Source organism: Argopecten irradians, chromosome 7 (assembly GCF_041381155.1).
Source record: "Argopecten irradians isolate NY chromosome 7, Ai_NY, whole genome shotgun sequence".
Taxonomy (NCBI): domain Eukaryota; kingdom Metazoa; phylum Mollusca; class Bivalvia; order Pectinida; family Pectinidae; genus Argopecten; species Argopecten irradians.
In genome coordinates this window covers 22638262-22651796 of record NC_091140.1, presented here as the reverse complement: position 1 = coordinate 22651796, position 13535 = coordinate 22638262, and the positions used below count along the sequence as shown (strand labels likewise).

The 13535-nt window shown below is 37.3% G+C and overlaps 1 protein-coding gene across 2 annotated transcripts in view; it reads right to left on the bottom strand.

Moving 5' to 3' along the window:
- LOC138327873 (transient receptor potential-gamma protein-like) overlaps positions 1-13535 on the bottom strand; it is a 110302-nt gene that overhangs the window by 3154 nt on the left and 93613 nt on the right. For both annotated transcript variants that reach the window (XM_069274313.1, XM_069274312.1), the window contains exons 3-11: positions 10647-11183; positions 9448-9682; positions 8830-8979; positions 7745-7884; positions 6667-7019; positions 6382-6577; positions 5266-5460; positions 4701-4742; positions 4060-4249 (exon numbers count right to left, since the gene is read on the bottom strand). In XM_069274313.1, the coding sequence (XP_069130414.1) occupies positions 4060-4249; positions 4701-4742; positions 5266-5460; positions 6382-6577; positions 6667-7019; positions 7745-7884; positions 8830-8979; positions 9448-9682; positions 10647-11183 (2038 nt within the window). The remainder of the gene's footprint in view (positions 1-4059; positions 4250-4700; positions 4743-5265; positions 5461-6381; positions 6578-6666; positions 7020-7744; positions 7885-8829; positions 8980-9447; positions 9683-10646; positions 11184-13535) is intronic.

Below are 13535 nucleotides of genomic sequence, written 5' to 3'. Positions count from 1 at the left end.
CTGCATGCAGATGCAGCGAAATTTAATTCTATGCAAATAGAAGCATCTATACAGTAATATTTAAACAAAACAAAACTGAAGTTGATCATCACTCATGCAAGCCTGTGTGTAATCTTGGTTCATTCATTTTTAGAATATCCTCAGGAATATGTGTACAAAGGGAGACAACTTTCAGATAACCACCTTAGTATTAAACATTTTTTGAGGCAGACTATTTCATATGCATACAATTCCTTCTGTTTCAAACTCCTACTACAAGAAAAAATGTGGTCGCTATTTGTGAATTCCTCTCTTAGGCCTCATTAATTATGATCAACAAGTATGTATTAGTGCTAAAAGCATACGGTCAATTAAATTAGGTGCAATACCTTTTTTTGTAAACTAAAGCCTAAATATTATGTTGATCTGGATAAACAATAGTTTATTTTTTAATTGAACACTAAAATTAATGAATCTCTGGATAAGATTAGGTTCAATGAATAGCCTTGGCATGACCTTTGAAAACTATCAGACTGTAATTGGTATTTTATGAAACAATTCTGTTCCCCTTCCCCAGAGGATGTTTCTGATCAAATTTCATTACAATCTATGCACAACTCTATGACTAGTAGCGATTTAAAGCATTTACCTCTATTTCCTCTGATGGGCCCCACCCCTCCTGCCCTCGGGTGATCAGAACCAAACTTTATACAAATTCTGTTCAGTTTCCCCCAAGGATATGAGTGGCCAAAATTGGTAACAATCCATGTAGAACTCTATGACTAATAGCGATCTAAAGGAGATATTGACGGAAGGACGCCACGCCATGACATAAGCTAAAAGCTAACAAGAGATCCCCGAGAGATTGCGGCGCCCACCAAAGATTGATTTGTCAGATGGATTCTTTTTCTACTTTTCAAACTTCAACTATCAAAATCCAAGATGGCGACCATCTTGTTGAAGGATTGGTTCCAAAATGCAATATGCACAACTAGGACCCTAGGGGAACCTACATATGAAATTTAAGAATGTTTCCTTCAGTACTTTCTGAGAAATGGCTAAAACAAAATTTGACTACCAAAATCCAAGATGGCTGCCAATCTCGTTGACCGATTGGTCGCAAAATGCAAAATAATGGCTCTAGTGAAACCTACATATGAAATTTGAGAATGATCCTTTCAGTAATTTCTGAGAAATAGCGATAACAAACTTTTAACTATCAAAAGCCAAGATTGCTGCCTGGCGGCCATCTCGTTGAATGATTTTTCCCAATATGCAATATGCATAACTAGGGTCCTAGGGGAACCTACATATAAAATTTGAGAATGATCCCTCAATACTTTCTGAGAAATAGTGATAACAAGAACGGTTATCTGACGGAAGGACTGATGGATCACAAATGAAAGGCAATTTGAAACGCCCAACATCAATTAAACCATGCGTCAGGTTCATATTATTTCTTAATTCTGGCGATCTCATGCAGGAAACTATGGTTTTTAATGAGAATTTTATGTTATTTTCAGTATCTTCTATTGAAATCAAACACTAAAGGCAGTTATCAGTAATTCCATTTTAACTCCCCAAAGTGTGGAGTTGGTTCCCAACTACATGTAGTAGCAACATTCTTTACAAAAGGCAGCAATCTATAATAAGTACAAATGGCAGCATGCAAAGGATGAGGCAAGCAAATGAGAATGGACGGAATTGTAAGGCCCAGGTGAGGAAACTGGAGAAAATTATAATGGCTATAATCACTATTAGCTAAAAATAGAATTTTACTGTAAAAAAGATCAATTTTACCATGTTTTTAGCAAAGTATGTTATTCATCTTCAAATCAAAGGAACCGACTCGTTCATCAGCTATTAAACCCAAGGTCAGATTAGAGTTTTCATATGTAAGAGAAATGTCAATGTTAACTTTTTTAAATTTCAGAAATGATTACTAAAAATATCAATATCATTAGAAAACATCAAAAGATTTTTTATCATGATTATATGTGTTAACTTTCACAGATGGAGAGTGAAAGGTCAAGGTCATTCAAACAACAGACATATAGAGTGAGGTGTCAAGGTCATTGAAGTATCACAAATGAAGAATAAGGTGTCAAGGTCATTCAAACATCACAAATGATGAATGAAGTGTCAAGGTCATTAAAACATCACAATTTAAAAGTAAAGTGTCAATCACGGTCATTTAAACATCATACATGAAGAATGGGAGATCAAGGTCATTCAAAAATCACACATGAAGAATGATGTGTCAAGGTCATTGAAACATCACACACGAAGAATGAGGTGTCAAGGTCATTCAAACATCATAAATAAGGATGTGTCAAGGTCATTCAAACATCATAAATAAAGGATAACATGTCAAGGTCATTCAAACATCATAAATAAAGGATAATGTGTCAAGGTCATCTAGCATTACAAATGAAGAATGAGATGTCAGTGTCATTTTTTGTAATAAATATTTGATTTAAACATCACGAATGAAGACTAATATGTCAATGTCATTTAACGATAAGGAATAAATGTCTCTGTCTTTTAAACACGACATTGAGGTGTCAAGGTTATTGAAACATATGTGGTGTCAAGGTCATCAAAATCACAAATGGATAATGATGCATACATGTAATCAGAGCACTTGTAATAATTGTATCTGAAAATAGAGATATCTTGTATCTAAAATTGAAGCCTAAAAATGATTTTGCCATTGTTTGGAAGTTAACAGGATGCTGATGACCTGTCTAGTAGATCATGGCATTGAGGGAGTTTAAGAGGTCAGAAGTCAAGGTCATATGGGGTCAGATGTATGATACAAACAAGAAGCAGTGATAGCACATTAGAAAAAGGCAGACCTTAGTCAGACAGTGAGAGATGATAGTGCAATTATCTAATCTATCTGGCATTGCAAGTGTACACAGCATTCTAAATCACCTGATTGTGTTTCCACGGCAACCACAGAGTCCAGGGCAGTGCCACCTATTAAACCAAATCTCCACAAATAGCCAAAGTCTTGTTTCCTGTCACTGCACTGCCTCCCAGTGGGAATTTCCTGTTACCAGTGCTAATTTGGAAGCGCTTTATATTGGTAATATCCTGTAGCCCCATCTAGTGGAAATTTCTAGTTACCAAAGCTAATTTTACAACCCTGTTCTAGAGAGAGATGCTTATCTGTAGCCAAATCATGATAGTTTCCTGTTACCAAAACTACATTAATTGTGGTATCTAGGGAGAGTTTCCATCCATAAATTCCATAAAGCCATCTAGCGGGGATTTCTGTTTAAAAATGTGACATATGATATTCTAGGTTGAAGTGCAATCTAGAGGAATTACTATCTGCTGAAAGTGTCTATATCAATTATTTACAACATGGTCACAAAGTTTGGCAATTCACAACAGACACCAAGAAATTCTCGAGTTTTATCTTAAGCATGAAAACGGTTTCATAGTTCCAATAAGATCTGTGATTATGACTAGAAATTCTGAATTTAAGACCCGTATATCTATACTATAGAGCAATTATCATCATCAAAATATAGAAAAATACCTAAGGTGACTTAACAGAGGAGGATAAGGCAGTGCATAATGTTATACAAAGATTCACAGATCTAAAAGATCATGGAGCTCACACATCTAAATTCTACAGAAGATGCACTTTTTATAAAAAGCTCTTTTATACAATGATTTTGATAAAAATCAAAATAAATTGAAGCTTTAATAAATTAAATCACACAACATCAATATGTAAGAAAATAATCCTAAAAATGTTTTAAATAAAACTACAAAATGAATGATAAAACAAAATAATATTAAATTGATTATAAAACTGAGAAAAAAATAATGACTTCTACTCTAAAAGTATCAAACATTAATTGAAAATACCAGAAATAGCACAAAGACAACATCCATGACCCCTAAACCCTTAACACAACAGTAAGGGAGTGCTGAGGTAAACCCAGTTTAAAAGCTGTGCGGCCGAAGGGTTTGCACATGCTCAGTCTGGTGTTAAATTCTGTTGCGAGTCAAAACTATCGGATAAACTGCCAACGAGCTGTTTCCAGTATCGCAGTTTCTTACTCGTAGGCTTTGGCTGGTTGGGGTTTGGAGTTTTCATTCCATTGCTGCGGAGAATTTCTAGTAGCTCATAACGAAATGAAGAAATGTCTTGCTTAATTTCACTGACATCGTCCTCTGTGACACCTTCTCCCCGCTCAGGACCTCGCTGTTTTTGCATGATGTAACGTTTGATTAAGTCTCTCATCACAGCCTGTAGTAGATAATGGAGGAAAGACATGGTATTCATCCCCAGTTTATTCATCATCATCATCATTTCATTTCTAAAATAAATTTACAAAATTGAAGAGCAATTGAAAACCAAAAATGACTTGAAGAAAATTTGCCCTAAAAGAAAATTGCTCTAGCAATTGTAAATAAGTATGTGTAATTGTGTATTAATGTGATAGCTTAATCAAAATCAATTTGGTACTAAAATCTCATTTCCCCACAACAAATACAGGATACTTTGATTTACAATTATTGAGAAACTAATTATTTGTTAAGCATTTCATACCAACTAAGGAAGGTTTAGGTGATATGCATGGGCATTAATTTTTGGATGAAAACTGAGTGCTTGGAAAAAATGTGTGTTCAAATTGGCCACATCCAGGTAATCTCTATGTGCTGTTTGAGTTACCTCCCCTTCCTCAATATTCACTCACCTGATATCTTATTTCTCTCTCGTTTATCTTTTTAACAATTTTCTGGAACAAAAATATTCAGTAAAAATCTTGCATTCTGGAGATATGACTAAACATGTGATTTAATTTGAATTTAAAAAAAAAAAAAAACCCAATGTTTTCAAACATTACAACATAAATCAAATAAATAATTCTGTTACTAAACATTCCATTACCTTACCACATTTGAATTATTATCATGACAGATGTTTGTCAAGCATGTAAGGGTAACATAAATAATGGTATTTTCACTGACTTTAAAATTAAAAAGAAAATGTTATGTCATTAACATCAATTAAATTGCTTCATTATACATAATCATTTAGATCAATTGAAATGATTAGTGCCCTAGTTTCAGCAATATTCCTTCACTTCAGGAAACTTTTAAACTAAATATATTCCATAGGAAAGAATTGCAGAAATTAAGGAAAATCAAAGTTAAGACATTTTCCTTAATTTCTGTAATGTGCTACTATAATGAATTTTTATTTAAGGAATTCCTCGAAGTTATGGAACATCAGTGAAATTGGGGCGAGGATGTACATACTCGTATACTCTGCCATCGACTCCTTTTCTGGTGTTTAGAACAGGCACATAGTTTAGACTTGAACCACATGAGAAGGTAGTAGAAAGTTTTTGGGGAAGGAATGATGTTAAATGGAGGAGGTAATGTGCCACTGTCTTCAAAATAGCTGATCCACAGCTTAGACCGCGCAAATTTCCACTCTTCATCTGCTTGACTCTACTCGCAAAATATAAAACAATATCATATGATTTAAGTACAATGGATGAATTATACGCAGTAAAATACAGTTAGTGAATGTCAAATTCAAACAAAGATACATTATTCTCAAAAATGAAATAGACATAAAATCCAATGTATTTAGCTCCATGTCTCTAGAAGAAAAGAAAGTTTAGGGATGCCTTATTAAGCCATAAAGACATCTGAACAATTATGGTACAGACTGTAATATAAATATGTCCATGTTATTGATACATGGCTTTAAGAATTTAGGGTACTAATGTTTGATCTAAGGGGATGTTCAATAGGGAAAGGGAGGATATGCATGGAGGAACAAATATTTACATAAACATTCAAAAGGTAATGGGAGTTAAAACAAGTAGGTAAAGGGAGATGAGAGTGTAAGTAAAGAGAGATAAGTAGAAAGATTAAGAGAAAAAAGTAGGTTAAGGGAGATAAACATGTAGGAAAAGGGAGATAAGTATGTAGGTAAGGGGAGATAAGTAGAAAGATAAAGAGGTTAAAATAGGCAAAGGAAGATAAGCATGTAGGTGAAGAGAGAAAAGTATGTTGGTAAAGGGAGATAAGTAGAAAGATCAAGAGAAAAAAGTAGGTTAAGAGAGATAAGCATGTAGATAAAGGAAGATGGGTAGAAAGATAAAGAGGAAAAACAGGTAAAGGGAGATAAGCATGTAGGTGAAGGAAAGCACAGGCAAGTAGGCAGTGAAAGATTGAAACTTCTAAATACTAAACAAAGTTCAAAGGTAAATACCTATAGATAGAGATAAGGTGAAACATATTTGTAATAGAATGAAATATGTTATTTTATAAAAGCAGAAGGAGATTTTGGTAAAAGAAACATGTAAATGAGGCTAAAAATACAAAAAGATTAATATGATTTACGAGAAACAAGGTACTCACTGAAATATTTTGGTAAGAGTTGCTCATCATGGCTATAAGGAGATTGAGAAGGACAACAAGAGCAATCCAACTGTAGCTACCAAACATCAGCTTGCCAATGAACTCTGTGAACTCGTGGGGCTCCTCCAGCTCAGCATGTTCCAAATCTACCAGGCCATATATAGACCAGTATAGACTCTGGATGATCTCAAACAAACTGTAAAACAATTGGGAGAATCAAGTATGTAATAACACAGAATACAACGTGTGGAAAGAGTTAGATATAACTGGTTTGGTAGTACTTACTTAGCAAAGCTTTTGTATCGCCTGTCACATGATGATTTTATATTGTTAATCTTGCATTCCTTGTCACGGAGTGTTGCATAGTACCAGTAAAGGTGATTAAGACCACATGAGAAGGAAAAGAGGACCATCATATACACTATAGCAAACTTCATAATGTCCACGATCATCCGACCAAGGGAGATCTGAAGGGGCCCCAGGTGGGGGTTCACTGTAAACATGTAAATCAGTTTTAAAGAACTAAATATATTGGCTGCTGCAAACAAGGCCTCAGCGATCAGGTTAGGATCGTATGCATTCCAGTCTTTCCGCTGGAGATTTGCTGATGCTTTTCCCTCTAATTTTTCTTGCTGAACCTGAAGAGAAGAAAGGTTTCTTAATCAGTAGACGAGATTGAATATTAAAAAGGCATTCATCAGTGTAAGTTTATCAACATTTCTTTCAGATCTATAAACTCCAATTTTTACAGTAAAAATTTGTAGGAAATAAATAAACAATGTCTCCTTATACCAAAGTGAAATGGGACAGGCTAAGCTGTGACATACCATGATGGAATGGATATGAGTTGGAGCATCCTCGATACTCCAGTGGTTACTATCACTGTCGTTTTATGTCATAGTGAAATTGAAGGCAGTTCAGTTGGAGAAAAAAAGTGACCAATCACAGGTCTGCATAGACTTTCTTTGAAGATTACAGAGACAGAGACGTCAAACTTCAAAACCAAACCAGTCAATTACACTGTACAGTTATTTGATTCTTTTGCTGTATCTTAAATGACCCGTTCATCTATTGTCACACACAGAGCCTTCAGTTTTGCCATTTTTCAGAGGTGAATGTATAATGACAGTGATAGTAACTCCTGAAATATTGAGGGTGGAGTCAATTAAAAATGACAGCTAGATTCTAAAAACTTCTATATGAGCTATAGATGAATGTGAAATTTGAGGTTTTTGAACTTGTTGGTATATTGCACACATCGGTTTAGTTAATTTTATCAACTTGCAAAAATTTCTGTAATAAATTTATCATGAGTCTTAATGACACTACTTGACCTACAGAAAAAAAACTGTATGACTTTTACCTGCAGGTAAGCTATCACACGCAGGGTCAACGTAGCTATATATAGAGAATTGGTGACAAAGTCCAGAATGTTCCACATGTCATGGACGTATTCATGGGCACCTTCATCCCACAACTGTTTCACCTCTGCCCACACCAAACCTGTCAATAACAATAAGTCTTAATTAGCATTATATACATCACAGAATACGCCTAGATCTTCTTGTATTACAAGTGTTACTGTGACCCAGACTGTAGTATTACAAAAGTTACTGTGACCCATACTGTACAATGTTTGTTCATGCTGACTGGCTTTAGGTTGACCAATAATGTAATGGTGATGCCAGCTCTATTTCAGTAAATAAGCTTATCTAAAATGTACAATATCAATTTAAGCTGACTTTCAGGTGACACTGATTGTACATTATAATTAGAAACAATGTTATTCTAGATGATTCCAAGTTGATCCACATGTATTCCAGCTGGTCCTTCACTCTTTATATAAGTTGATCCATATGAATTCTAGCTGGCTTGCAATTGACCCAAACATCATGCAGTACATATGAATACAAAGTGGCAAACTATAGAAATCAATTTTCACCCTGTAAGAGTTAAATTTGGTGTCTTTTTATAGATTTTTCCCAACAAGAGAAACATATTCTGTTTAGGGTTACCCGACCAACCCTTATTTTTTACCCAATCCTAATTTTTTTTCTGTACCTAAAAGGATACTCCTATTAATAATTTTACTTTAGGTCAAGAGTGAAAGACACTTATGTTTAATCATTTTATTGAAAACAGCTCCCTCTTGCATCTGAACTTGACAAAAAAATGTAAAAAAAAATAAAAATCCCTACCTACCAATGTAACCCTAAACAGACATATTTTTTTTGGCCTAAGAGTTACCTGCCCTTATATGAATATTTTCTTCAGGAAAGAGTTACCTTTCCTTACCTTAAAATATCTACTCCCAACAAGAGTTTCCTGCCCTTACCCTAAGAGATTTCCCCCTACATGAATTACCTACCCTTAACTGAATATTTCCTCTCATAAAAGTTATCTGCCCTTACCTGAAGATTTTCCCTCACAAGATCGCCCTGTTTTTACCTGCAACATAAGCAAGGATCATCCACTCGACATTTGTGGCTGGTGCCCCTCGCACTTCTTGGCTTATCTTATCGATGTCTGCTATAGAGCTGGCTTTGGCTGACCAGGGGAACGGGATCTCTACTCGCTGGGATACTAATATAAGCAACACTGAAAACCAATCAAAGGTCAAGGTCACCCTAGATGTTATAACTGGCTTAATTAAGTGATATCATCACCCGTTCTGTCTCTATGTAAATGGATGGTTGAAAGAGTAGTAAATAGTGTATGAAATCAGCAATAATCTATTTAATTTTTTTTTAATTTTCTTAAAGTCGGAGAGATTATGACGAACAAATGTAATTCCTTATTTAATATTCTAAGCAGACAGGAATTCATTTATTTGGACCATTTATGTGAAACATTTGAGCAGATGATTGCAATAAGTTAATCAAATATTGGGATATACATCAGCTAATTCTATAAATCTTCCCTGTAACTAGGTCAAGGTCTACCATACTGGCCTAGGGTGTCTTCTGTATGGCAACGAGCTCTATTTTGTTATAAGATAGAATTCTTTATCGTCTCTGAATCAATAGAAAGTGGAACAATCAAGATAACTTTACCACTTATACAAACCTAGAAATGTCAGGTACGAAGCACTATGGCATATAAACTTTATAAAAGGTTTACGGAGCAGCTTTCCTGGCCCGCTCTTTGGTGCGATAAGGTAGAACACAGACAGGAAGGGGAACATAATTCCAATGAGCGAGGTAACAAAAAGACGGCGGATGATACTGTGACGACGGAATCCTGGCAAACCCTCATACCAGATAGAGGCTAGTAACTGCTGGCAGTTCGGGTGAGCAACAAACTGCAAAAGCGAGAAATTAAAAAAGATTCAAGATGGATTTTGTTATGTCAATATATAGTCAAACTCTTATCTGCTATGACCTGGCTAACAGTAAATAAGCATCTAAGTTCAATGTTTAAAATTCCATGAACTTAATTGGTCATTGATGTTCGTCTGCTGTCAATCATACAACATGTCACTTTTGCAATTTGCATTATGTGTTCTGCCTGGTGATTGGTACATATTCAAGTTTAATGATCCTTGAGCTGAGCTGGTTATCTCAAATAATCAGGAATTCTCAAATGATCATGTTGTTCAACTGTATATTTCCAATACTTTAAACTAATTATTTCTACATTTGATTAAATTGTCGAATTTCGTGGTTGATAAGAAATCGAGAAAAAAACTGCTTTGAAAATATTTAAAGGGACAATTCACACAGGCTAATTCTTTTACATAAACAGGAAGCAAAATATGGCATAAATGTATTGTTGTATTGATAAAATGATTTTTAAGCAAGACAATTCAACTAATAAGGTAAACACACTACTGTCAGAGCGATTTGAACAGTTCTAGACAAAAGTTGCATTACTCTACGAGCAAGGGATAGAGTTTGGCATACAAGAAGTTTGACCACAATGTGTAATGGCAGACAGCAAGCGAGTTTGAACATCTACACACATGTCACAACCATGGGCTTTTCAGGCATATCGCAGTAAAATCGACTGATCTAATTTCCATTAGAACTGTTTTTTCCGATATATGTACAAATTTTAATGTTCTCTAAGACTGAATTGTCCCTTTAAAATATGGATAAAGTGAACCTCCAGAAATCTAGATCGTGAAAATAAATCTGCACGAAAATGTCTTTGGGTATAAAAGCGCGTGCATGTCGCTGCAAACATAGGTTGGTGTACAGTCTGATCATAAAGTACAGTCTCGTGCTTTTTCTTGGAAACTAGGTAAGTATTCTTGTATATTTTACCTTTTTCTGGTTAAACTTGATAGCTAGTTTTAATCTGGACAGCCTCACTTTTTCCTCTACGGGCGGTTCTGTCTGTTCAGGGGGAGAAACTCCATGGTTACCAATGTCATGATTCAATATAATCTCCAGTTCCTTTGACCCCCGTGTTTGCTCTAATAAATCCACAGCAAATTCTTTACACTTTTTAGCTAACTTTTCGTAGTCCAGTTTGAATTCATTTTCAAGCTTGCTTAGTCTTTTTAATTCACGACTTAACTGGAATGAGGTGAGGATTGGGTCTTTACTTGACAGTGCAATGAGGGACGGACTTGCTAAAGCACGGTAAGCATTGATGCGCGACCGTGAGTGACGAAGACTATCCTCTTTACTGCCTTGTAAACAGTTTTTACATATACAACGCACATCGTGAGGTTTGGGAATCCGATAGCCTCGGTCCAATAATAGTTTGATAATCTCGTAATTGTCTCTGTGGGCCGCGAGTATGATTGGTGTAATATCCGGTGTGAATGAACTGGAGGGTACACTTTGGTGGAGAGCCTGGAAAAACAACATCAAAAACATTAACAAAGGATTTGTACACGTTCAATTAGGAATCTGGAATAAAAAGATACATAAATGATACAGCAGAAATAATTTACATGCTTAAATTTGTCTCTTGGATTTTCATACAAATATTGTTTTTTCTTTCTTTCTTTATTTTCCCATAAAAGGACAGACCTTTAAATTGTCTGGTTAATGACTTCTTATTACTTCCTAAGATAATTAACGATGGTCTTTCCTGTATGAAATCTGTTGTGCTTGGTGTTGTTTTGAGTGTTTTGGGAGACTGTGGAACTCTTACCCTTTTTATAGTGCTAACTTACTGAAATATACTGTCAAACACACTAAATATAACCAAACCAGTCACATTATACTGACAACAGTGAAGTAATTGTCTCACTCCCTTAATGCTGAGCACTATATATGCAGCACAAACTGTCACTTGTCGAGACAATGTTGTCTGTGTAAGAGGACAGAACCAAGAGTCTTCACACAGGAGTTGTCTGTGTAAGAGGACAGAACCAAGAGTCGTCCACACAGGAGTTGTCTGTGTAAGAGGACAGAACCCAGAGTCTTCCACACAGGAGCTGTCTGTGTAAGAGGACAGAACCCAGAGTCGTCCACACAGGAGCTGTCTGTGTAAGAGGACAGAACCCAGAGTCTTCCACACAGGAGCTGTCTGTGTAAGAGGACAGAACCCAGAGTCGTCCACACAGGAGCTGTCCACCACAGGAGCTGTCTGTGTAAGAGGACAGAACCAAGAGTCTTCCACACAGGAGTTGTCTGTGTAAGAGGACAGAACCAAGAGGTCCACACAGACACACAGGAGCTGTCTGTGTAAGAGGACAGAACCAAGAGTCAGGTCTCCACACAGTCTTCCACACAGGAGCTGTCTGTGTAAGAGGACAGAACCAAGAGTCTTCCACACAGGAGCTGTCTGTGTAAGAGGACAGAACCCAAGAGTCTTCCACACAGGAGCTGTCTGTGTAAGAGGACAGAACCAAGAGTCTTCCACACAGGAGCTGTCTGTGTAAGAGGACAGAACCAAGAGTCTTCCACACAGGAGCTGTCTGTGTAAGAGGACAGAACCAAGAGTCTTCCACACAGGAGCTGTCTGTGTAAGAGGACAGAACCAAGAGTCTTCCACACAGGAGCTTGTCTGTGTAAGAGGACAGAACCAAGAGTCTTCCACACAGGAGTGTCTGTGTAAGAGGACAGAACCAAGAGTCTTCCACACAGGAGCTGTCTGTGTAAGAGGACAGAACCAAGAGTCTTCCACACAGGAGTGTCTGTGTAAGAGGACAGAACCAAGAGTCTTCCACACAGGAGCTGTCTGTGTAAGAGGACACAGATCCACTTGGGAGGACAAAAAGTCTCACACAGGAGCTGTCTGTGTAAGAGGACAGAACCAAGAGTCTCCACACAGGAGTTGTCTGTGTAAGAGGACAGAACCCAGAGTTGTCCACACAGGAGCTGTCTGTGTAAGAGGACAGAACCAAGAGTCGTCCACACAGGAGTTGTCTGTGTAAGAGGACAGAACCAAGAGTCGTCCACACAGGAGCTGTCTGTGTAAGAGGACAGAACCAAGAGTTGTCCACACAGGAGTTGTCTGTGTAAGAGGACAGAACCAAGAGTCTTCCACACAGGAGTTGTCTGTGTAAGAGGACAGAACCAAGAGTCTTCCACACAGGAGCTGTCTGTGTAAGAGGACAGAACCAAGAGTCGTCCACACAGGAGCTGTCTGTGTAAGAGGACAGAACCCAGAGTCTTCCACACAGGAGCTGTCTGTGTAAGAGGACAGAACCAAGAGTCTTCCACACAGGAGCTGTCTGTGTAAGAGGACAGAACCAAGAGTCGTCCACACAGGAGCTGTCTGTGTAAGAGGACAGAACCCAGAGTCGTCCACACAGGAGCTGTCTGTGTAAGAGGACAGAACCAAGAGTCTTCCACACAGGAGCTGTCTGTGTAAGAGGACAGAACCCAGAGTCTTCCACACAGGAGCTGTCTGTGTAAGAGGACAGAACCAAGAGTCTTCCACACAGGAGCTGTCTGTGTAAGAGGACAGAACCCAGAGTCTTCCACACAGGAGCTGTCTGTGTAAGAGGACAGAACCCAGAGTCGTCCACACAGGAGCTGTCTGTGTAAGAGGACAGAACCAAGAGTCTTCCACACAGGAGCTGTCTGTTGTAAGAGGACAGAACCCAGAGTCGTTCCACACAGGAGCTGTCTGTGTAAGAGGACAGAACCCAGAGTCGTCCACACAGGAGCTGTCTGTGTAAGAGGACAGAACCCAGAGTCTTCCACACAGGAGCTGTCTGTGTAAGAGGACAGAACCCAGAGTCGTCCACA